The sequence below is a fragment of the Myotis lucifugus genome, unplaced genomic scaffold (assembly GCF_000147115.1).
Source record: "Myotis lucifugus unplaced genomic scaffold, Myoluc2.0 scaffold_273, whole genome shotgun sequence".
Lineage (NCBI taxonomy): Eukaryota > Metazoa > Chordata > Mammalia > Chiroptera > Vespertilionidae > Myotis > Myotis lucifugus.
The window spans coordinates 1,494,481-1,520,184 of NW_005871321.1; the positions used below are offsets into that span (position 1 = coordinate 1,494,481).

A 25,704-nucleotide genomic window follows, 5' to 3' on the forward strand; every position below is an offset into this window, starting at 1 on the left:
TTCCCATTGGATAGGAAGAGTGGATCACATTCTCCAGCGTGTATCACATCCCAGTGCTGCCACTTACAGTGAGATCGCAGGCAAGGTACTTCGCCTCTCTGGTCCTCAGACTCCTCATCTGTAAAATGGGAAAATTAAGTGGGAATTTTTGTGGGGATTCCAGCAAAGAGCACCCATAAAACACTTGGAACAGTGCTTGGTACAGACCTGGTATCTAAAGTCATTCAGTTCAGTTGTTTCATGAAATCCTCATAACCAATCTATGTCGTAGGAATTATGTTCCCATTTCACAGATGGGGAAGCAAAGGTTCACACAAGGTCCCCTACTCCAAGTAGTAGAACAGGAGTAAATCCAGTTCTTTTAGCCCCATAGCCCATGCACTTTCTAGTGTACCACACCACCTCTCTTAACATTTAAAAAATAATAACAATACTTCTCTCTTTCCCAGAGTGAGATAGGACACACTCATCTTTTGGTGTTACGATGTCTTCCATCCTTTAAGTCTGCCTATGTGCTCAATGGGTGGTTTTTGCCTCAGCAGTACATTTTCCATAATTCACAACAAACATTGTCTCAGTGATCTCTTGCCTGTGGAGCTTTCTATATGGTTCCCCATGGCCTATAAAACCCACAGCCTCTGCAGACTGGGTCTTGTGTGATCTCTACCAGCTTTTCCTCACAGTCTGCTGCCTTATGGATGCATTCTAGGCCTTGGGGGTTCCATTTCTCCTGCCCAGAGCATCCATCATTCAATACTCCACCTCTTTTTTTAATGTTTTTAAATTTAATTAAAAGTATATATTTTCTACATTCACTATTATTTTGTATTAGCTTCAGGTGTCAGCATAGTGGTTAGACAATCCTATACTTTATAGTTCCCCTGGTATTACCAGGACCCACCTGGCACCCTACATGGTCATTACAGCTTCTCCACCTCCATTAACAATCCGCCCAGGTCCAGCGCAGATGGCACCTCTGCCTGTGGTTTCCTCTGACTGCCAGCGCCGCGATGTGCTACCCTCGCTCTCTGACAACACCTATCCCTTCTGAATCCCCCAGCGGCCCAGCGCGCAGGCTGCCTCTTCCTCTGCATTTGCCTGTGTTCATGGCTTTCTGTGCCAAATGGCCTGTGACAATTAAGGACTGGGCTCCATCTTCTCCCTTTAGGTATTTCCAGTGCTCAGCACAGGGCTGGCCACCTGCAGAATACTCGGAGAATGTTTATGATCCATTGAATGACACAGTTGGGAACAGCCCCTGCTGAGCAATGCCTCCTTTATGATTGGCTTAAACATACAAATAAGTGTCTCTAAGTGATTCCCTTATGTGCCAGGTGACATCCCCTTGTTCCTAAAATAGGTGACCAGAGTGAGCAGCGCCTTAAGTCCCCTGGTGTGTCCCCTACATTCCAGACGAGGCGCGTACCACTGTGTGAGTTGGGGGGAGATGTCCTGAAGGCCCATCCTGACCCCAGCCCCGAATTCTCAGTGCCTCCATGATCGCCCGCCACTCCGGAATGTTATCTGTCCAAAGGCAGGGATTTTATGTTGTTGTTGTTCTGTGTTCACTGACGTGAATTTCAGCATCAAGAATAGGGGCTGGCACATAGCAGGCATGCGATGACTATTTATGACTACGCCTGCACTTTGCACTGTGACAGTTTTGCACAGAAAGTAGGAAACTGCTTCTGGAAGCTGGGCCTCGGGACTAATGCCCTAACCCTTGCCTCTTATTCTGGGAAAGATTGGGGTCTCGGGAATGTCCCCACAACTAGAGTCCTACAGAGATGGATAGAAACAGAGCGGGCTGTCTTTCTGGCTTGAGACATTGTGGTTCACCCTCGGAGAGGTCTCCCAGGGGGAGGCCCAGCCCAGGAGGGTGTGAAAGTGCAAAAAAGGGAAGAAGGCAGGAAGGAGAAGAGAAGAGGAAAACAGAAATTCGGAGAGAGGAAAAGGAATGACTAAGCAGTAATAAATGACAGTAACATAATTGTGATGACAAGAGCTGATGATCATGACAGGAGCAGTGTGAATGGCCGGGCTGCCAGAGCAGTTACTTCACGACTCCACCCAGCGTTTCACACAGGTAGCGGCTAACTTGCACTGGTTTCCAGAGGAGTGCATCAAGACTCACAAAGGTTGACTAACTCACCCAGGCTTCTGCAGCTGGCCCAGGGGTGGGACAGGGAAATCTAGAATTTGAACCCAAAACTGTGGTCCTTGAGAGCCAGGAAGAAAGAAGTAGGGAGGGATGGAAGAGGGACATGCTCATTGTATGTGTCTAGTGTGTGGGGCTGTGTCTGATACTTGCGTGTGCTCATCCTACACAGATCCTCCAGGGCAGGCACCATCCTCTGCCTCATTGGCAGTGGAGGAATTAGGGCTTTATGAAGGGCTCAAGGTCACACTGAGAGTCAATGGCAGAAGCTTAGATTTCAGCCCACATCCCTTGGACTGGGAAGTGTGTGTGACTTCCACTGCTCGAAGGAAGGTTCAGGAAAGCGGCAGGGGTAGGGGTTGTTGAAGAGTTCATGTTGGGGATCCCAGGTCATGCTGCAGTTGTGCCCAGAGACCTCGTCTCAGAACAGCTGCTTCTGCACCCTGCGTTTGTGCAGATGTGGGCTGCCCGGGTCAAGGGCCCCGCTGGGGAAAAGATTCTCTGTCTCTCATAGGAATCTGCAGAGGAGGTGGTGGACACATAAGTCAGACATGTCCATTGGGCATTTGGTGGGCAAAGCCCCCAGTTTGCATGTCATGATCACCACCCCTGTTTCTGAATTCTGGAGGGGCAGGCCGGAGAGAAACATCACCCTTGTCCTCAGGAATGAGAGCCCTTGTGTGAGCTGGCAGGCCAGCCGGATGCTGGGAAAGCATCAGCCATCCCTGCCCTTCTGTTCCCTGCATATGTCCAGGCGTTACATCCTTTGGCGCTTCCTCCAAGGAGAGGTCACGCTGTAGGCAGCGCTGGCAAGAGCACTGTCTGCTCCTCTAAAGCAGGGAGGAGGGAATCAATAGCTCTGTGGGTTTTCGGCCTTTGCTCACTGGAGTTATAGGTGGGGATCAGAGACCCTGAGAGCTCAGTGAGAATCAGGGCCGGTGAGTGCTGCATGGCCCTCCTGGCATTGAGTGGGGTCCCGGCAGGTACAGTGACTCCTCTTCTATCCTGGATACAAGGCAGAACACACAGATCTGAATGAGGCAGCTGGCGAAGACAGGAAAGGGGGAGAAGGGAGGAAAACCAAAACAACCAAGCCCTGGTTTCAGGAACGTGAGGCAGTCTTGTTCTTTTAACACAGAGATGCTTTTCAGTGAAAAATCACTCCCCTGACCTGTCTTCAAAAGGCCAGTGTGGTCAAGACTGCCGTTAACTGCCACTTGGCTATTTCTAACTGAGGGTTTCGGTGACCAGGCAGGCCCACAGCTGGGATACGGTCACTGCTTTCTTGACTCACCCTCGAGTATCTCAGGGCTCTGAGAGAAAGGCCAGGAAGGCTGGAGGCTCCCGAAGACACCCTGCTCCGCTTTGCATGGCTCCGAGCTGAGTGGTGGTTCCCAAGTTTCAGTGCTTTGCCCCAGAGTTGGCTGCGTTTCCCAGGTCCATGCTGGAGCCAGTAGAGAGGGCATTTCGGATTCAGACTGGTTGGGTTTGTGTTCTTGGTCTGAGGCGGTTTTGGAGTGAGGGGTTTAGAGCAGCCAGAAGTGCCTGTTCCTGCTCTGGAATCACCGTACGGTATTCCGGTCTAGAACTGGACCGTCTCAGGCTCCGCCTACTTCTCTAGACCTGGCAATGCCTCTGGGCTCTGAAATAAAGATCCTGATCCCGGTGCTTCCGGCTGGCCGTGCCCCAGGGCTTTCCCGCAGTGCAGGCAGTGTCTCTGAGTTCCCATCTAGTGTCGAGTGAATATTCTGGAGTGAATATTCTGGTCAGAGCTAACAGCGCCCTTTTGATCTGATCTGGAGTCTACACTGCTTTTCTATGCTGATCTAGAATAATGAAATGGCATGAGTTGCTTTCAGTATCAGTGTTTCAGAAAAGAAAAGATTTGGAAACACAGAAAGTTAGCCATGTGTTTTTTTAAAAAATGTGCTCAGAAATCTGTTTGCAGCAAGATTCTGCACCTTGAACTTTATCCTTCATGCCTCTGCTGTTGACATCATTGGGGAAATGGGCTGGTCATGGCTCAGCTGTGGCCCAGCTTCCCTTCTCCTGCCTCTCTCTCTCCAGCCCCTGCTCTCCAGGGCCCACTTGATATAAGTCTGCATTTCAGACCCGGCCCTCAGGCCGAGATTGCCAGGGCCAGTCCCTCCTCTGCACCCCTTGAACCCAGAACCTGCTCTGCTGTTCTAGGAGTGTTTGCTGGACCTTCCACCCAGTTCCCTCTATGGCTTTGGGAGCTCTTCAGGAGAAGGGATTTTTTTACCTTTCTTTCTCCCCCCCGCCCCAGGATCCATTTTCTCATGTAGACCGTGGGGAATAAAGGACCCAACACATAATCAGTGCTACATCAGTGTATATTGAAGGAGTGAATGTATGAATTAATGAATGCATAAGAGAGAAATATGGGCTTTGTCTGGGAAAAAATAACCGGAGACTTCCAAAATGAAAGACAGATCTCTGGGAGCTCCCAAACCTCTGCCTCTCACCCCTTAGGAATTTCAGGAAGGTCCCACCACCCACTCTCCCAACCCTGTCAGCATGTCGCTGTTGGAGAAGGCACGGCTGCCATGAAGTCACCCACGGACCATCTGGCTGGGGATCCCGTGTTCCTCTTCTGCTACAGGGATTACGTAAGCTGGACAGCAGCCTCCAGATGTTAGCAGTTTCTGCTCATTGTACCCTCCCTTTTCAGCAACAATAATAATAATTAAAACAAACACAGGCCCCGTCCCCCACCCGCACCCCTGAGATTACAAACAGGTGGGCCCAGATGGCCTTCCCTCTCCAAAGGCCTCCTAGTCTCTAAGCAGAACAGCTGACCCTGGGCAAGGCCTGCCCCGCACAGAGCGGAAAAGCCAGGCCCGCTGCCCTGGGGCATGGGCCCCAGGCCCCAGCGAGGGAACCTGGCCATGTCATGAGAAGTCCCTACGCTGGTCCTTCCCTCTCCCTGGCTCCCACCCCCAAAGCCGTGGCCTCCAACTTAAATGGATGTATTTTGGAGGACGAGGTGGCTTAAGAGATTAGTAATGAGATCCCAAGTCTTTCACTGCTGGGTCAGGAGTTCAGCGCGGGCCTGGGTGACTGGTGAATGGCATAATTACAGAGGCTGGAGCAGGCCCGCCAGGGCCCCTGCGAAACGAGCCTGCCGGGCCTTTCAAGGGAGGAGTTGTCAGCAGCACAAAAGCCGACGACCACCGCATCCGACACTAATCACTCTCCCTTGTTGGAGGATTTACTAGCTGGAGCCCCTGCCCAGCACCTCCTCAAAACTGGCGTCTGGGTTTCGGTGATGGGTGCAGCCACATGGGGAGAGACTGCCCAGCCCATGGGATGGAATTCTGGAAACTAACCTTTCATAAAATGCAAATTGGTGACCAGTGCCATCCTTTTAGTCATTACTACCACTGCTATCGTGGTGATTTCTTCCTCTCCCTTGGCCTCAGTTTCCCCATCTGGAATGGGGTCCTAGGAATCTCCCCTTCACAATGATGTAAGGATGGAGTTAGTGGAGGTGAAAGCAGAGGGGTACTCATCACTGTCACCTCAGTATGATCACCGTTTACACTGTGTCGGCCTCAGTTTCCTCATCTGTATAATAGGGGACAGGCAGGGGTCAGACCCAGACAGGCATGGCTTTGGCACACTCTTTACCCACCTGCCTCACAAGAATGTGAGCATCTGCCCTTGGAGCACAGGTGCTGGCCATAGTGGCTGGTTTAAATGATGGCACAGAAAATATGTTGGGTTTGCCACCTGTCAGAGGTGCTCTGTCAGGCCTCTTGCATAAACTTTCCCCTTTGAAGAAGGTTGGGGTGTCCAATCTCTGTCCCCTAGAAATCCAAAGCCTCTGTCTGTGAAATTAAGCAACTGCAGGAGCAGTCCCAGTCCCCAAGAATCAGTTCTATGATTCCGAACCATCTCTCTTCTAAGACGCCATTTCCCCTCCTGTACAGATGTTAGCACTCTGTAGAACAGTGATGCTTGGCATGATCTCTTCGCTCCATTCCCTTTTTCTGCATGATCGTTGGATCAGGTCAGGAGTGTACACCCCAAAGCATAGGATTTCAGACCTGTGGGAAGGTGCAGGCCTGGAGGATGTTAGACTCCTAAGGCATGTGAAATGCCTCATAGGTTATGGACAGACCCAGAGGGAAATGAGGTGCTAATCACCCCAGAGCTGAGCTCCAAGGCTGGAGGGCATGGATGCCAAGTTATCTTATCTGGAAGTGTCTCCTGGTGGAGGCCCAGGTCTGCTGCTATTTCCAGAACTCAGGGTGGGAGGAGGTGCCATTGCTCTGGCCACACACTGGCCCTCTGTGCAGGAAATGCCTCTTTGCTTGATTGTCAGTGCACGTCAAATAATAAATCCCAAGACTGAAAGAAAGGCAGTCCACCCTCCCCTCCCCTCCTGTCTCTTTAAGGCAGGCATCAAAGGGGAAGGCTGCTCTGGAAGCCTGGGGAGGTGATCATTGTTTCTAAGAGTCTGTGCAAGAAAGCCTGGTGTCTCTGTCTCCTCCTCTCCCTGTCTCTCCCTGTCTCTCATTTTCTTTCTTTCTTTCTTTCTTTTTTTGGTTAATCCTCACCCAAGGATATTTTTCCGTTGATTTTTTTTTTTAGAGAGAGTGGAAGGAAGGGCGAGAAATAGAGAGAGAAACATCGATGTGAGAGAGAAACATCAATTGGTTACCTCCCACATGTGACCGGGGATCATGCCTATAACCGAGATACGTGTCCTTGACCGGAATTGAAGCTGGGGCCCTTCAGTCCTAGGGCCAATGCTCTATTCACTGAGCGAAACCAGCCAGGGCTCATTCTTTCATTTTCTCTCTCATTTCTTTTCTCTTCTCTTCTCTTCTCTTCTCTTCTCTTCTCTTCTCTTCTCTTCTCTTCTCTCTCTCTGTCTTTCTCTCTGTCTCTCTCTCTCTGTCTCTCTCTCTCTCTCTCTCCATTGTTATCAAGTGTGTAAAAAGAAGGTTGGAGAAGGGGATTGAAGGGGTGTGTGTGTGTGTGTGTGTGTGTGCGCGCGTGCGTGTGTGTTGTGTTCTGTGTCTTTTAACCCTCAGTGTTGCCCTTTAAGTTGTCTGTGGTAAGGGGGTCAGTTTGGAATAAGGGGCAAAGGAGAGAGGTCAGGGTGGACTTAAGAGTGGGACAGAGAGAGAGGCCTGAACCTGGAGTGGGAGCTTGGGTTGCATGGATCATACATGCATCATTTGCGATGAGGCATGGAAGCCCTTGTTGGAAAGTGACATATAGCAAAGGATCAATAACATTATTATTATTGTTAGTTCATTTTTTAAATTCCACTCATACTTGCTTAGTGCCTACTTTAGGCCTTCCTCTGCTAGTTACGCTGAAGGCGCAATAAGCAAGACCCCGTTCTTTTTCTCAGGGAGCTAACAGCAAGCTCAAGGATTGCAAATGGGTTCATTTCCTGGGCCACGCCTGACCAATCACACGCGCTCGTGGTAGCCTTTGTTGAGATGGATTCAGAGGCCTGTAGGCGGGGAAGAGCATGCCCGGTTTATTAATGTCTTCTGTCCAGAGATGGGGGAATGCTGGCACCCGGCACCACATGTTGGCTCCACTGGTCCAGTGGGCTCAGGGGCTGTTCCACTTCCTGTTAGCTATCAGCCTCAGTTTCCCACCTGGGAAGTAGTGTGACTAATACCTTTCCCATAGGGCTGTTTGAAGGATTCAGTGAGACAGTGGTACCCAACAGGTTCTGTGGTGTAGAACACTAGTGAGAGAAATGACTGTGAATACCAGTTCCTAGTGTCATCATCGTATTTAATGCACATCAACTCCATGTGAGGCTCGGGGGTGGCCAGGTCTGACTGCGGAGCCTGCCAGTCCTCCTGCCTGAATCCTGGGTCTCCCACTGACTTCCCTGAACCACAGGGTCGATACCATCTCTGCACATTGGTCTAGGTCTGGAGAGACCCGGGCTTCTGGGTCAGATCCGTCATCCTGAACCATGTGGATCACCTTGGAAAAGCCACACCAGTTCAATGTAGGCAAGTCCTGTGAGCCCCACCCAGTGACACCAGTGCAAAGGAGAGAGAAATCAGGCCCAGGCACTGCCCTTGAAGCTCACACACAGAGACAGGTGGACACACAGGAAATGCAAGTGCATTACACAGAGGGCATGAGCAAGAGTTACAGGGAAGTCCAGCCCCTGGGTGGGAAGAGTGAACTTGGAGTCCAGCTACTCTAACTCCTAAGCCATGGGGGAGCAAGGCCTTCCAAACCTCAGAGTGCTTGTGTCTAACGTGGGGACAGAAATGTTTACTCCTCAGGGTTATTAGGAGGTAGGAGGACTGGATGAGAGGATGCATGGCAAGCAGTCTTCCTAGTTGGCCATCTTTAAGAGTGGGTGCCCTTTCCCTCCCCCACGGGAGCGCCGAGGAGGGAGCAGCATGTTCTGTAAGGAACAGCCAAGCTGGCTGCACAGAGGTGGCTTTATGTCACCTGGGCCACCGCTTCGTGTTTCTGTGTCCCAAGGCCCTTCACAGCCAGGGTTTGACGGCTGCCTCCCAGCAGGCATCCCCCCCTGCAGTCATCATATCCAGAACTCAGCTCCTCTTGCAACCTTGCAATTCTTGGGAAAATAAGTTGGCACTGGACCCGAGAGCCTGAGGTGAAAATGTGGCCCGAGTAGAAATATTGGGAAACACTGCCTGGTGTTCGTATGCATGTGCGTGCGTGTGAGCATTCACGTGTATTATTATTGTCAGCAAGGACTCCCCACTCGTCCCTCCCTATTCCTTTTCCTCTTTTTTTTTTCTATGAGGCCCATTCCCAAGTCCCTTTGGGTTGAAAGAGGAAATTGGAGAGGATGGACTAGAGGTTTGACAAGCACTTCCTCCCTCCTGTGATTGACAAAAGGGCATGTAAATCCGTAAAAGAGAAATCCAATGGAAACCTCATGGCATCTCTCCTGTGTGGGAAAATACCAGCTCTCCGGCTCCCCTGTCCTCCCGTCTTTGTGTACGTCGTGTGTGGGTGGAAGATAAACTGGATTTAAAAAACCTCTTGAAAGCAAGACATCGTTAACTCCTCTAATTGAAAGCAGTCTTCGAAAAGGAGTGGGTTTGGCAGCGGGTGCTGGAGGTAGTGGCTAGCAGAGCATGGAGTGGACTAGAGTCGCAGGTCCTGGGGACACGGAGGCCTCTGCTTCTGTCATCCTGGGCACCCCAGGCACCACTAGGCATCCCAGCCCATCCCAGAGGAGCTTACAGCGTCCCTTCAAGGGATGTCTCTCCCCTCCGCACTGGGCTCTGTTCCCACCTATTGGATGCGACGGCTGGAATCACATCTCTGAGGACCATCCTAGCTCAAACATCCATTGATCTCAAAGCTCTGGAGAGGATCTCCCAGCTCTTCTGCAGCACAAATGAAGAGAAAACAAAACAAAATAGAAAACGCATTGCTGGAATGGGTGCTGTGAACTGTTAGGCTACTCCTCCAGGTGCCTTAGGCAGAAAAGGTGGCTGGGAAATGAGCTTCCACCTCAGAATATCAGAGTCCTGGGCCCGTAGGCGGGTCCAGAGGCCAACAGGAGAGGATACTGCACTGCAGGGTCAGTACTTTCCTCGGCCAAAGGCACTAGGAAGAGGCTGGAAATCAGCTGGCTACGCGTGAGCACTGAATGCCCTTTGGGGGTTTCTCTTACTCCATCCTCTACAAGTGGGAGCAATGAGTGTCAGAAGTAAGCGAAGCGACTGAGTCAGTTCTAGGAGGCAGGTCCCTTGCCTGGCCATCCTGGGCTCTCACAGCCACATGGCCCAGCCCAGGGCAGATGGACAAGGGCCTGCTTGGGTCCAATGAATTAGCACCTACTCAGGAGCCCAGGTGGAGGCAACAAGGAGAAATCCCAAGTCCATCCTCCATAACAGCCCTGAGATCTATGGAGGCAGGCCTTTTGCAAGCTGGCCACTTCAGTGAAGAGTGTGGGCTGAGCTGACACCTGGATTTGAGTCCTGGTTCTACCAATCAATTGTGTGACCTTAGGCATATTGCCAGGCCTCAGTGTCCTTGTCCATAAGACGGGTATCACAATAGTGCCATACCTCACAGTGTTGTGCTGAGGACTGCATGCTTGAGTGCATATGGAGTCCTTACAACAGTGCCCGGCATAGAACAGGCATGCAGTTAGGCTGCTGCGGCACTGCTATTGTCACTATGTTGTTACTCTTGTTCCCTGGGCAACTGTGGCATCCCGTGTGGTGGGCAATCTGCTAAGATTTCTTGGAAGGTAACTCAAGCCCGGTTCTTACCTTAGAAGTCTTCAGAGTTTAAAGGGATAAGACTGGGCTCTAAACAACTGTAATCCAACTGTGACATGTGCCGTACAGTGTTGCTGACTGTAGACACAGCGTTGCACAGCCGACCCGTAGAACATCTTGCTTAACTGAAACTTCATGCCCAGGATCAGTCACTCCCTTTCCCCTCCCCCAGCCACTAGCCACCACCATTCCACTCTTTGATTCTGTGACTTTGACTGTTTTAGATACCTCGTAGAAGGGAAATCATGTAGCATTTGCCCTTTGGTGATTGCCTTATTTCATGTAGCATAATGTCCTCAAGGTTAATTCATATTGCCTCAAATGGCAGGATTTCCTTCTATTTTGAGGCTGAATACTATTCCATTGAATGTGTATACCACATTTTGCTTATCAACTTATCTGTTGATGCACAGGTAGGCTGTTTCCACATCTTGACTGTTGTGGATGCTACTACAATAACCATGAATGTGGGCAGTGCACACATGTGGGTTTCAGTGATAGGAGACTCCCCTCTTTATCTCTCTAGGGCAGGGGTGGGGAACCTTTTTTCTGCCAAGGGCCATTTGACTATTTATACCATCATTTGTGGGCCATACAAAATTATCAACTTAAAAATTAGCTGCTATATTTGATCAAAGATTTAATTATCTCACCTCTAGTGCCTTGGCAGGGCCAGGCCAAGTGATTTTGCCGGCCTTATACAGCGCCTGGGCCAGACGTTCCCCACCCCTGTTTTAGGGGAACCTGAAGCCTGGAGGCTGCAGATATTTCTGTGTGCCCTGAGATAGTGAGCGATGTGAAGGGAGGGATCAGATCTTGTTCATACCGGCAGGACACAGAGGTTAAAAAAGTTACTCTGTTCAACCCCCTGACATCTCTGGGCCTGGGGAGTGGGGTGGAACCCTTGGCGTCCTCAGAAAGATTTGCACGTGTGAGAGTAGAGAACCTAAGGGAAAGCGGACGGTTCTGCACCAGTTTCCACACAGATGCACTTTGGAAGGGGGAGAAGGTCGGGAGAGATTGGGAAGGTCACTGGAACCAGTGACGCTGACGAAACTGGACAAAGGGAGATGACGGGTGAAGAGGAACGTGAGGTGTTGGAGGGAGAACTTGGGTTCACAGGAGTGTGTGCCTCTCCTGCTTGTTCCCTCGCAGAATGTTCAGTAAAATCTACATGGCTCAGTCATGCTTTATGGCATTGGATTTGCTTTTGGAGGGGAAGGTGCAAAAAAGGGGGTGGAGGAAAACAGAGCATCCCCATAGAATTCGTTACCTTGAGATCACACCTGTATCCTTAGTGACCACCTAGGATACAAGTGTGGCCATGGGCACGGGCAAGGCTCTCTTCCTCTTCGGGCTTTGGAGTCCAGTGTGCCACGCACCTCCATAAAGGGCAGCTGAGTGAGCAGAGGCACGCCAGGTCCGTCAGAGCAGGAGCTGCGAGTGTCTGCTCCCCTGCGGCAACCTCCCCCACCTCCCAGGAACCTAGATGGCTTTAAGATCAACTGGGGCTTAGAGGATTTATTCATTCCTCTCTGATCTGCCTTGACTGACCCTGGTCAGGATCCCAGCCAGCCTGAAACAAACCCAACCCTGAATAGGAAAACAGGAGAAGAAAATAACAGCAGCACCTTCTTCTAAAGCCCTGTCTAGCACTGATAGGGCTGCCAAGATAAGAGGAAATTGTATTGAAGCAAGACTTCTCTGACTGGGAATGCTTTAGATGTGGAGATAACCCCCCCCACGCCTCCCAACACACACACACACACACACACACACACACACACACACACACACACACACACCCCCCAGCCCTCCGGAGATGTGCCCCACCACGCTCTGCTGGGGGACAGGCAGCTAAGACCACAAGAGGAAAGAATTCCAAAATGATACATGTCGAATTGCTGGCCTGGACTCCGAATGCCATAGATAGTTTATGCAAAGTCTCACACTGTTGTAAAATGTAACACAATCCACTGGCAGGCCTGCCTAAGTTTGGTCCCAGTTGTTTTTTGAGAAAAATAAATAAACTTGAAAATGTCTTCCATCCCATGAATGTGACTGTGTTTTTTAACCGTGGTCCCTTCGGTGTTAGGCTCCTAGAGATCTGAATGCTTGAAGCTCCTAGAAGCCATCACTTAATCCCTGGGACTTGACTCTCCATAAGAAGTTACCTGTGACAGTCAGGAAACCAATACTGCATTTCCAGGACCCACTGATGCCTCGGGAGCCGTGAGGGAAACTTTGGCGACAAACATGTTTCAATAATTTTCAATATTTTTAAAGCATTAAAGCTCTTTTTGTAAATGAAACTTTCAAGGCGGCTTGATATCTAAAACAGATGATGCTCAGGTGATGGCCTGGTTGAAATGGTGGAGCAGAAACTAAGTAGCACCCCCCAATCCTGAACCCCAGGCTGACACCTCCAGGGAACCCTAGGAATTCATAGGTGATACCTTGAAGACCTATGACGCCATACAATATTCAACTGTGAAAGATAAACCCCAGGTTCAAAGGGGTGAGATAACTAGTCCTAGTCCACAAATATACATCAAATGTTGGGGAGCCTGGACCAGAACCAAGTCTCCCTAATCCAATAGCCAGCTCACCATTGCAAAGCTCTTGAGTGACAATGTGATTCTCCAAAGTTGGTTAAGCAACTTTCTTCCTTTCTCTGAGGTCTCAAGGATGAATTGATGAAGATGTTAACGTTAAGAGAAATTAGATGAAGGATCTAGTGAACTCCCGGTATTATCTTTGCAACTTTTCTTACTCCAAAACAAAAAGGTTATATTTTTTTAAAGATATAACCTTTTTTAATTAGTTTCAGAGAGGAAGGGAGAGGGAGAGAGAGAAACATCAATGATGAGAGAGAATCACTGATAGGCTGCTTCCTGCACACCTCCTACTGGGGATCGAGCCTGCAACCTGGACATGTGCCCTTGACTGGAATCGAACCTGGGATCCTTCAGTACGCAGGCTGACGCTCTATCCACTGAGCCAAACCAGCTAGGGCAAAAAAGGTTATTTTTTTAAAAAAGCATTAATGTTTGCAATTATAGATTACAGTGCAGCCAAGTATTTTTATCTTGCCTTTGATTAGTGAATTTGGTGTAGAACTTCTCCACTCCATTTTTTAATTCTTCTGTTCTCATCTATATGAATCCCTGGGTATAATCTTGTTTTGTGTGATTTTTATAAATGGTATCAAAATGTACTGACCACTTAGGTCTTGTTCTTTTTAATCTACTCAGTGTTATGTTTTTGCAATCTTTCCAAGTTGATGTCTATGAACTCACAAGTAGGGCTTCCATTTTCCTTGGCCAGGACCCATACTAAGCAGGTGTGAAATATTGTTAGCATCATCCCTGTATATGAATATAATTCAGTCCTCTTAATATACTTTTGCTCATAGAATCCCATCACATAAATATATCATTTTATGCATCCCTTCCCTAACAGATGAACAAACAAACTATTTCCAATCTGTTGCTACTGTAGATATTGATGGAATGGATATCCTTCATCCTTGAATATCTTGATCCTCTCCAGGTCAGCCTTACTTCTTAGGTGAGCAGACTGATATCTGCAGATGTGGAATGACAAACCTAAATTCCTAGGAAGGTTTGGAGAGAGTAGCCACTTTAAAGCTCAGAGGAAAAGCACTAATTTGGGATGATCTGCTCATGTTCTGACCAATCACAAGAACAGCTCAGATCTTTCTGTCCTTCTCCATCATAGCCCTCCCCTGCTCTGCAGTTTACAGTTATGTGTGTCTATGCGATTACCTGATGAACATCTGCACACATTGCCGCTCTTGAGCTCCTCACCATCTGTCTTGTCCACTTGTTGTCTCACAGTGCTTGGTAAAGAGCAGTGACTCAATAAATATCTGAATGTATGAATGAACCAATGAATGAAGTGACATGTGGATACACACAAAGCCCCTAAGTTTGAAGAATTCTGCTGGTCTACACCTTTGTGTTTCTTTTAACACCAATTTGGTATATCTGTCATTGAGAATGAATGCGTGTGTATGTGTGGATATATGGAGCTGATTTTCTTTGGGGAAAGCAAATGTTCATACTATCGCAATCTTGCTCTGTTGTATGTAGCCCTGAGCACAGTTTACAGATTTATTCTGAAGTGTGCTCTGCTTGGTGTTCAAAGTTTACGAGATCCAGCCCTGCAGCCTGTCTTTTCTGCCACTTTCCCCCAGCGCAGATACCAGGCAGCTTACCACAGCTTAACCCTTCTGGATGTCTGCTGTCCTCTGAGCCCGAGCCCCTGCGTCTGTTCCCTCTACCTGCCATGCCCTTCCCCTTATCTCTATCCTGTTCATACCCAACTCAAATATCAACTCCTCTAGGATGTGTGCTCCCATAAGAATTACTCTGTCAACCCTACCATCAATGGCATTGAGGGTTTCCTCCTCTGTGTGAGAATGTGGGCTCCCGGGGTAGACTCTTGCTTGTCTCTTCATCCCTGATTCTTCCTGCAAATGCCAAGGACAAAATATGTAGATAGCAAAGGTTTATCGATTTGAATTTAAGTCATTCTCTGCCACTCTCTACAACACTTGTGTTTCTTTCTCTTTTCCCAGGTGTGTCGGACCAAGGTGATTGATCTCAGTGAAGGCATCTCCCAACACGCCTGGTATCCTTGCACCATCAGCTACCCCTACTCCCAGCTGACCCAGACCACGTTCTGGCTCCGGGTAAGCCAGTGCTTGAAGAGCCCTGGATGCTCCAGCGGCCCCAGGAAGCTCTGCCTCCCACAACCCTTTCTTAGGATGGTTTGTCTATCCATTGAGGATGCTCATTGTAAGGACAGGGGACAAAACACTGATCAGTGAGATGCTCCTGGAAATGGAATCCCTTAATTGCTTGTGAAATACCCCCCAGTCATTCTTGTCTTGGCAGAATTTGGATACTTTTGTCTGCCTGAAACCTCCTATTCATTGTTCAAGACTTTTAAAAATTGTCTTCTCTTCCCTGAAGTCTGTACTGATCCCCCCAAGAGAAAAGTGGCTGTTCTCTCTCCTCTAGTCCTGTACATGGTTGGTTGGTCAGCTGTTGATGGCACTTGTCACATGGTGCCATCCCCCTAAGGACTGTGGATTGCACTGAATTTTGATTTGCATGTCATTGACCTATATTGAACCTCATAGTCTGCAGAAGTGCATGGGCCATGTCTTATTTAGCTTTGTCTCCTCAGTGGTGCCTAGTACAGAGGTTAGCATGGAGGAATGACAAACAGTAACAATACCATTTTTTGTGGTTTTAGTATGTTCCAAACACTTTTCTCCCATCACCTTATTGAGCCTAACAGCCACCCTGTGATACGGGTGTTCACTTTATCCACCACTTGAGGTGAGGGACCTCAGACCTAGAGCGGCACAGCCAGCACTGATGGACAGGCGCATCTCGGAGGGAGCAGAGCCGAGATCGGAGCAGAGTTTCTGATCTCAGAGCCTGTGCTGTTCACTGGGAGGCTCCACTGCCCCTCTGTTCCCGTTACACAGCCACAAGGAGTAATCCAGTTCCTGAAACAGGAGGTTCTCTGAGACCCCCTCGCCCCCATCCTGTGGCTGCTTCCCCACCAGGGGGAGGGGCATGCCTGACTCTCTGATGTCATGTGTGTTTCAGGCATACTTTTCTCAGCCAATGGTTGCTGCAGCTGTTATTGTCCACCTGGTGACCGATGGGACCTACTATGGGGACCAAAAGCAGGAAACCATCAGCGTCCAGCTGCTTGACACCAAAGAGCAGAGCCACGATCTAGGTGAGCATGTCCCCTCGGGCCTGGCTGGCTCTGGGTGCCTGGTTCCACCTTTGCCCAGCGTGGTCCTGAGGGTTGGCTGAGAAGGCCTCTTCCTTCCCCTCTCCTCTTCCTCGTTCTCTCACTGGCATTCTCATTGCCGTCAAGTCAGGATGTGCTTGTGGGTGTAGAGAAGCCTGACTGACAGGTTCAGGGGTGAGGGATCAGTGTGGAAGTCCTCCCTTCAGTGGCTGCCTTCTGCCAGCCACCTGTAACTCGGCATCCCCGATGGTCCTCCAAAGGCCCAGGGAAGGAACCTGCGTAAGGCCCTTTCCCACTGTCCGCGTCAGCACCTGAGGCCCAGGGAGCCCAGGCCGCAGAGCAGCGGCTCTTTACCCTGTAGTCAGAGATGCTGGGAATGACCCCAAAGTGCCAGCCGTGTGTCCAGTGTGAGCTCCAGACTTTCCCATGGGAGTAAGATCAGGAACGTCCGATGCAGGTCTGGGAAGGCAGGGGAGGAGTCAGCTGTCCCAGAACACGGGCTGCAGTTGGCACTTGTGCCACCTGCCTCAGCATACCCACAGGAGCCATGGGCATAGAGCTGATGGGCCAGGTTAGAATCCATCCCCGCCACTCACGCGCCTGGAAAATGGGAGCCGTTTTCTCCACCTCTCCGTGCCTCATTAAGAGCTCTGGGGCAATGATGCCATTGCACAGTCAGAGCGATGTGGGGAATAAGCGAGGCTTGAGACTGTAGGGCCGTGCCTAGCACGACACCTGCCCCCAGGAAGTGCTGTTACCTGCTCCCACGTTTCCAACACAGCCATCCCCGGTGGGTGGAATCCCGGGCCAGCACCACAGTCCAGGCATCAAAGCCATGCCCACACACTCCAGAGGGAGCTCATTTCAAAGACCCCGAGATTGCAAACCGGCAACAGGTCATTCCAGGGTCAAGCAGCAGCCCAGGGAGCAGCGAGGGCTTTTCAGTTTTGTGTTGATGTTTACTTATTTAGTTAGTTTCAAAGGCAAGGGGGAACATCCTAATAAGGAATAGAAAGAAAACCCCTCTGGACTTATCTGGATTCCTGGTAAATTTCCCTAAGTGGGAAGTAAATATTTTCATAGCTGTCCTGGCAGAGCGCACCACGGCCGGGCTCCGAGCGGAGGGTTTCAGCGGAGCGGGGCGGGTCTGGTTCCCAGGGAGCTCTTACGTCCTGCTACCTGATGCCGGGGACTTCCACGTGCCACTGTCCCTCCCGCCAGCCCGTCCTCCATCCTCAGCACCTTGACTTCCCCTTCATATGCTTCCCAGCTCTAAGAGAATGGACCACCAAAGGGAGAGAGGCTTCATGCCCCCACCTAGCAGGCCTGCCCGGCGTGGTTGGGATCATTCCATTTTCTAGATACTGAAACTGAGTGTTGGGGTTTATTGGAGTCACATAATAAGGAAGTGGCTAAAGCAAGACTTGAACCAAGTTCCACCAACGCCAAAGCCACTTCGTTTCACCCACTGCATCCCACCCATCACTCCCCTCTTCTGTATGCACACCTCTGCCTGCCCCTCTGCCTGCCCTCCTGAACCTGGGGACCTGCTCCTGGTTCTTTTGAGGGCTCTAGAGTGCGGCAAGCTTGCATGCTACTTGGACTGTATGTCGCTGGCTGCTCTGTGGCCCTCTGGAAGGCCACTTCCTGCTCAGGGTTCTCACAGAGGCCCTCACCTAGTACCACCGCAATGGCCTGTAGTGGTGAAATTGTTTCTGGGAAGGCAGCCTGAACACTGGCAGTTCCAACCAGCAGGCCCCAGTGCAATGTGGGAGGTGGGGGAGGCTGGGCAGAGGGGTGGCCCTTTGGGGGAGGAGAGGGCCGTGGGCGCTAGGTGAAGGGAAGGCTTAGGGGGCAGGGAGGCAAGGGGGTTGGAAAGATTTGGAACCAAGAGAAAAAGGCAGACAAAGAAACTTTCAATCAAACTCAAAATCCCCACCGGCCACCCAATGGTGCTTTTGTGCAGGGACATGAAAGGGTCTGGGGGCTTGGGGAAGGGCCGGTTGGGGAGGGCGTGACTGGCCTTGAGTAATGAGCCTGGCCCCCCGGCCCTCTGTCTCCCCTGACAGGCCTCCACGTCCTGAGCTGCAGGAACAATCCCCTGATTATCCCTGTGGTCCATGACCTCAGCCAGCCCTTCTACCACAGCCAGGCGGTGCGAGTGAGCTTCAGCTCACCCCTGCTCGCCATCTCGGGGGTGGCCCTCCGCTCCTTCGACGGCTTTGACCCCGTCACCCTGAGCAGCTGCCAGAGAGGGGAGACCTACAGCTCTGCCGAGCAGAGGTAAGGCACCCCGGGTCTGCCCACCCTGCCATTGCGTAGCCAAGTGGAGATGGAGGCATTCTGGAATGGGGTGGCCGTGTGTATTGCCATAAAAATCTCTGTGCATCTCCCTCCTACATCTCGTGGGCTCTGGGCAGCACTGCCTCTGGGTCTGGCGTCCCGGGGTGGGGAGGTCTGTAGGCTGGGTGGTGGAAAGAGGGCCTCCTTTGCTGGCATGCAGTCCCAGTGGCTTGCAGGGGGACCTTGGGATATCGCTCTCTCTCTCTGGGCCTCAATATCCTCATTTGAACAGAGAGAGGGTGGTGGGTTCGCTGGCTTTCAGCTCTGAAGGGCTGGAATATCCTGCTTCCTGAGTAGCACAGACAGGAAGCATAACTCTCTGAAATATAGGGGGAGAGAGGAGGACTGTTATTTGTCTCATCCCAGTTCGCTGCGTATTTCAGTGACGGTTGAACTCTCTGTCTTCTCTAAGCCGGGCTCCTGAGATCCCCCCAGTGGTCTAGGAGCCTGTCTCTGAGCTGCATAACATCACCCCCTCGGTGCCTTTGACCTGGCGTCTGTTCTTGAACCTGGTTTAGGGCTAAGAGGGGAAGGTGTTTCCTGGACACCTTCTGGTGATCTTCTTACTGGATCTGAATCTACCCTTCCTGACTGTGTGTCCACGTATAAGTCGCTTTGCTTTTCTAAGTCACAGTTTTCTGTTTTGGAGTAAACGGGTGATAACATCTACCCCATAGGGTGGTCGTGAGGGTTAAACAGTGTGCTGTAGGTGAAGGTGTTCTTGCACATTGCTAGGCACTGTGCAAAGCTAGTGCATTAATAAAGGACATTTATCTCCCTGTGACAGTGGTGCTTTTCAGCCCAGAATCCTGCATAGAATCCTCAGAGGAGGGCGGAAGGAGCCTCAGAGATGGTCTAGCACGTAGAGGTGTCCGCGCTTCTGTACCGTCTAGAATTCCAGGGCCCCAAGAGGGGAAGGACTGGTCCAGAGTCACACAGCATCACTCATGTTTGTTTAATGAGATCCAGGGGGAGAAAGAGAGAGTTGGGGTCTCGGTAGGCTCCCCCAGAGTGAGCCCTCTGAAGGGCGATGCAGCCCTACCCTGTGTACCTGGGAGTGAAGAGCAGAAATAGGGGTGGGAGGGCGACGGGGGCCTTTCCCACGGCCCTGCTGCTGCAGAGGACACAGAAGGTGGTTGCAACACCCACAGTGCTCTGCACCCACTGTCTTTCGCCTCTTGTGCAAAGTCTGTTGCAATCCTTTGGAGGCCAAAGAGCTCCTTAAATATCACTCATTGTTGCATTTCACCCTGAGAGGGCTTTGTCCTTCCCGGCTCCCCAGACTATAAAAATAAGTTAATTCTCAGAACTCAGAGAAACATTGCGGATGGAAAATGCAAATCCATCAACTTGGCCACAATGCTCTCCATCGTCACCCAGACACCACACCGCCCGCATGTGCACTGAGGCCGGCACTGACGACTTTGAGTTCTTAATTGGCAGGTCCTGTGCCCCAAGTAAACAGTTGGGAGAATTTAACCTCGGAAACAAGTCAACTGATAAGTGCCTGTTGGATCCTCTGACTTGTGGAGGGACATCGAACTTAGGCAAAGCGTTCTGTCTCTGTCTGGTTATGTGACTTAAACCAGTCACCCCTTCTTTCTGGACCTCAGTTTCCCCATCTGCAAAATGATAATGGGTTGGGTGTTCTCTGTGGTTCTTTCCCATTCTAAAAGTCTGTGGTTCCCAAGAGCTGAGAGGGGCGAGAGGGAAGAGGAAGGGACTGACACCTATGATTGTATTATCTTATTTCATTATCACCTCTGTCCTGGGAGGTGTGGAGGCAGTGAGGGAGTCAAGGCCATCAAGGTGGTCAGAGGCCAAACCCTGCTTTGTCTGCCCCTAAAAGCCACGCTCTGCCCACCGGAGCCCGGAACATCTGTGGGAGAGAAGAGGACTTTTCACAGCTGCTCACCTGCGAGCATTTGGACAGTGAGCCAGTCAGGTGCTGGGGACACAGCTCTGAGGCCTCTGCCGGCTTGGCCTGGGCTGGGACCGGGTTGGGGCAGGCAGAGCACCCAGGACTGAGGCCTGGGGGATGCAGGGCCCTCCTGAATGCCTGGCTGGGGTGTGGGAGGACAGGCAGGACTGTGCAAATGTGCAAATGCGTTCAAACAAACAAACGAGGAGGAAAGAAAAGAAAAATAAGCAACAACTGGAAAAAGCCATGGGGTGGTTTCCTGCATTCTCAAAGCACCAAGGTAAATAGCATCGGTTTTTATAGATTTCAGCTTGTGGTACACACATCCCACTTTACTCCAGGCTCTCCCCAGGTAGAGAAAGGCGCTATTTCTCCCCGCCCCTCCCTACACCCAGCTCTACCACCCCTCCCCCTCCTCCTCCCCATCTGCTTTTTCTTGCTTTCTCTCCTTGCACCCCCTCCTCCCTCCCCTCTCTCCTCTCTCCCCCTCCTTTCCCTCCTCATTTGCTTTCTCTTCCCCTGAGAGCAGCATGATACCTAGTGGGCTGCCTCGGGAGCAGCGTCATACTCCACATCGATTCAGGTGCTGTGTTCTGACTGAGACTCGGGTGTCCCCAGTCCCCGTGCAGTCCTAGGAATAAACGCAGGGCTCCAAGAAAACAGGATTGCGTTTCAAAGGAGAGGTCCAGTTGTGGAATTCTGGCCAAACCCCAGCTCCACACAGTTAGGGGAAGGGGGAAAGATGCGGGGTTGCATAGTGATTGTGGTGGGGGAGTTAAGAGGCCTTTTCAATGAGAAAAGCAACAATCATGAATTCAGGCTCTAGTATCTCTCTCTCTCTCTCTCTCTCTCTCTCTCTAGTATCTCTCTCTCTCTCTCTCTCTCTCTCTCTCTCTCTCTCTCACACACACACACACACACACACAGACACACCGCCTCTATCTATCCTATGGCTCTAAGCAGAGATTGAGCAGTTTATTATAAAATTCAGTGGGTCATGTATGTAGACAAATAACTTTCTTCCCTCCCTTCTTTCCCTCCTCCATTCCTCCTTCCTTCTCTCCCTCCCTCCCTCTCTTCCTTCCTTCCATTTTCCTTCTTTCCTTCCCTTCTCCCCCTGGCACCCCCCCTTTTTTTTCTCATTTTCCTCCTCTACCGCAAACTCTTCCCACAGTCTCCATGCCAGCCCGTCGGGGAGAGGCAGCTGGAGAGAACTAACTTAAGGTCAGCTTCTTCCTGTGCTCATATGCGCTCCTTCCATCCAGGGTGGATTGGCGGTCGGAGCAGGTGGTGGGTGTCCACAGGCTGGAGCCCAGAGTTCCTGGGGGCTGTGCGCTGATAGGAGCCCATGCGAGGAATGTCCTACCGGGTGAATGTGTAGGGATTCATATGTAAAATTTGGAGCCCAGAATGAAGCTGCCCATGCGGAGACCACAGGCCTCAGGTTGCTGTCCACAGGCCCAGCAACTTCTCGGCACCTCTCAGAACACCTGCCGGGGTCGCTGGTCCGGGGGACACCCCTGCACCCGAAGTGCAGGGCCCGCCGTGTGTGCATCCGCACTGTGCTGGGACTCCCTGACCTCTCCAGAACGCTGTCCAGCTTCACCCCTCAGTGCCCATCAGGTCCTGCTCTCCCAAGTCCTTGTCAGTCCCTGGGATCAAGTCTACTCTCTCCCCTTCCAAGGACTCCGCAGTGACAGAACCTCGGTTGTTTTTCCCTCATAAAACCGTGACCCCTGACAGCTGGAGGCTCTAAGGGCTCCTCTGTTTTGCTCTCTCATCTGAGAATGGGACAGCTACGGTCCAGGCAAGAGAAGTGAGCGACTCAAAGTCACCCAGACAGTAGGGGCAGAGCCGGCATTTGAATCCAGTTTTCCGGATCCAGGATAGAGATCTTTCCTCCTCATCAGAGGTTTCAACACTGCTGTCCCTCCGGCCAGACTAGGCCCAGGCCTCGGTCCCACAGGCAGCCTAGGACTGGAGTGCACGGCTGCCTCGGCTGGGCATGTGCCCTCTGCTGGGCACACCCAGCTCACCGTGCCCTCACCTGTCCACAGAACCTCTGCTCCGTCCCACCACATCCCTGGCTTCCAGAATTCCAGGATCCGGCCCGCAGCCTCCTGCTGGGGGAGCTGCGTCCGTCTTTGTCTCGCTGCCCACGTGCCCTGCAGCCGTGGTGCCAGAGCCTTTCCCTTCACTCCCTCCAGGGTCACGCATGCTGTTGTGTTGTTTTGCTTTGTTTTTGTTTTGCTGTCCCCATATGAACAACCCACAATGCTTTATAAACAACCTGCTGTTATTATCTCCACCTCCCCATGGCATGATTGCAGCTAAGTGGCAGGCCACAGGGGTAAGCCAGGAGTCCAGGGCACAGAGCCAGGAGAGGAGCCCTCACCACCCTTTAACTTCTGTCCCGGCTGCAGCGTGACCCAAGTGTCCCCTGTTATGCATGATTGGGGCCCTTTCAAGTGGTGGTGGGGGCAGCAGCTGGGGTCTTGGCTGTCAGATCACCTAAGGTTTCACCTCTGCATGGAACTTGAGTCTATAAATAAATGAGTGAAAATATAGATAAGAAAATTCATAAATATCTGATTCTCTCTGCATCTGGGGCCGGGGGGAGTTCCCCAACTTTTCCCAGATGTGAGCATTTCATCCATACATTAACTGTGCCCCTCCCATCTGCCACACTCCTCCCTTCTGGGAAGTGTCTTCCTTTTTCCTTTTTAAATTATTTTTATTGACCGCCCATCACAGGTATTAAATTGTTCCCCCATTTTTTTTAAATGAAGCCAGAGGCTTTCCTTTTGTTTTGTTTTTCTTGTTTTAATTTTTGTTTTGTGTTTCAGAAATGACAGGGCTGTGTCGGGGAGTCAATTATTTGGGAGGGCCAGTTGGGGTCATGTTTATCATTTTTGGACAATGTGTTCCCATAACTCTTTCCAGCTCACTGGAAAGCAGAGGGAGAGACAGGGGCTTTGGGGACAGACAGATCCACACGAATCCTGTCTACACAGAGTACGTTTGGACGAGCAGTTTAAATTCTCTTCACTCCCCTCTTCTTGAAGATGGAATGAAAATACCACCTCAATTAGGCTTGTGTATTACTGTTCTTTGACACATGTTCTCCTTCCTGAAACACCCAGGTGACAGGAGTCTGACCTGTCCCCTCCGTTGCTGTCTCCCCGTGTGGAACAGTGTCTGGGGTGGGTCTGCTGCATAGATGAATGAGTGGCTGACAGGTCACCCTGCTGACAGTCTTGAGAGAGAACATTTTATTAGCTCCATTTTATAGAGGGGAAAACTGAGGCTCAGGGGTTATGACCTTTCCAAGGTCAGACAACTGATAAAAACGGCAGAACTGGGGTAGAGCCCAGATTTGCCCACTTGCTAAGCCCCGTGCTCTTTCTATTCTAGAAAATCAAGTTTTCCAGCTTATCCTTTTCCTGCAAAGAATATTAGCGTGCCCAGAACGGAGGGGGGCGCCACTGGTTCCTTCATGGCCCCACAGCCCAGAGAAGCCCTTGTCTCTCAATGGGAGCCCGGGAAGTCCTGGGAGTGCAGAGAGAACATGATCTGTGAGGCGGAGGTGGAAGACCAGCTTGGAAGCTGGTGGCTCCCTGAGTGAATCTAGTTGAATTGGAACCATGTGGCTCTTTCCCCAGCCCTTACACAACGCGAGCAGATGCACTGTTTGGTGTCGAAGCCCTTGTGTTGACTTCACAGTTCCAGTTTCTTCCAGGTCTCCTCGTGGCGCAAGGCCGAGGCTGCCAGGAGCAGGGAGGAGGGCGGGGAGTCGGAACCTCTCAGCAAGTGTCAGGGAACCCCGCCAGCCCTGCGATTATTTCCGAGGGGGGTTCTGTGGGAAGCGCAAAGCCCACGTTAGTGTGGGGGCTGACACCTAAGTCAGATGCTTGCCCCTCCCCAGGTGTTTCAAAAAGTGAATTTGAACAAAAGAGGTGAATTTTGGTGATGGGCTTTGGAGACTTTAGCTTCTCGCTCCCGCACCCCACATTTTTCTCACCACCCTTCTGGGCAGGGGAGGGAGTGTGGTGGTGATAGTCATGTGCTGTAAAAGCCTCAGGAGTGTGGTCTGAGACGGGCAAAAAGGACAGGCATCCGGGATTTCCTCTTAAGCTGGTTCGACCACCAATTGCCTACTGTCTCCTGGATAAAAACAGGAAAATAAACGGCCTGAGGCTCTGGATACAAATCTCGCTCTCTGTGCACAGCGTGCCTGCCAGGCTCTGGGGCAGATGGTCAGAGAGGCAAAGGTGGGAGAGAAGTGCCCCAAGAAGCTTTCGCTGCTAGGAATCATGTCAACCTCCAAGAAATAAATGCTTAGCAGCTATAGGAAGACACTGCTGCCACTCACTTCTCCCTAGTTAGGGAATGTCTGCCACATGCGAGGCATTTTTCTTGCCAATGTGAAGTGCACCCAGATGAAACAGGCGTTATCTCTACCCTCAGGGCAGTTCTAGTCCAGGTGTGGGGAGACGTTACCCACGAGGACTTTGGGGCCACACATCTGGGCAGGAACTGAAGTAACTGAATCTCACTGGTCCCCGGTTTTTCTGACTGTGAAATGAATAACACTGAGCTCATGGGGGTGTTGTGAGGATGGAGTGAGCTCACGTATGTGAGCAATCAGGGTCTAGGCATTCCTGTTCCTGCCTGTCGGGGCTGTAGCAGGAGGGGAAAGGTCACCAGGCGCAGGGATGTCACATCATTCCTGTCTGCATCCTTAAGGATGAGCACATGTTCCACACTGCTGGGCGCCCAGGGCCTATGCTGTCAGCGCCTGAGGCAGGCGCCGCGGGGTTAGAGAAAGGAGCAGGATGCCTGCATGGAGCTCACCTGGGACACAGGTGAAGTGTCCTATGGAAATGCACGTACCGGGGACCTGAGGAATGGGGGAATGGGAATTGGCAGGAAGGTTGCAACAGCAGCAGCAAAAGACACGAGGCATGACCTCCGGACAGCTTTCCCAACAATTCATAAATCACTGTACAGTTATAAAGGGCTGCTCCGTCCAACACCTCAGTGGAGTCTCATGGCCATGTGGGTTGGCCGAATCTGAGAATACACTGGAGGCACATCAGAACGGTGATGTACCTTGCTCAAAGGTACGCAGCTTCTAGGGAACAGAGCACAGATGTACTGCTATCATTAGCTACCATTTATTGAGTGCTTTTGGT

General features: G+C 51.1%; 1 protein-coding gene across 1 annotated transcript in view; it reads left to right on the forward strand.

Annotated features, from left to right (window-relative positions):
- The window catches only part of LOC102426948 (pappalysin-1), a 299,588-nt gene that overhangs the window by 246,733 nt on the left and 27,151 nt on the right, over nt 1–25,704 (forward strand). Inside the window, exons 12-14 of the mRNA XM_006099368.2 lie at nt 15,047–15,160; nt 16,092–16,227; nt 18,315–18,528. Coding sequence (XP_006099430.2) covers nt 15,047–15,160; nt 16,092–16,227; nt 18,315–18,528 — 464 coding nt within the window. The remainder of the gene's footprint in view (nt 1–15,046; nt 15,161–16,091; nt 16,228–18,314; nt 18,529–25,704) is intronic.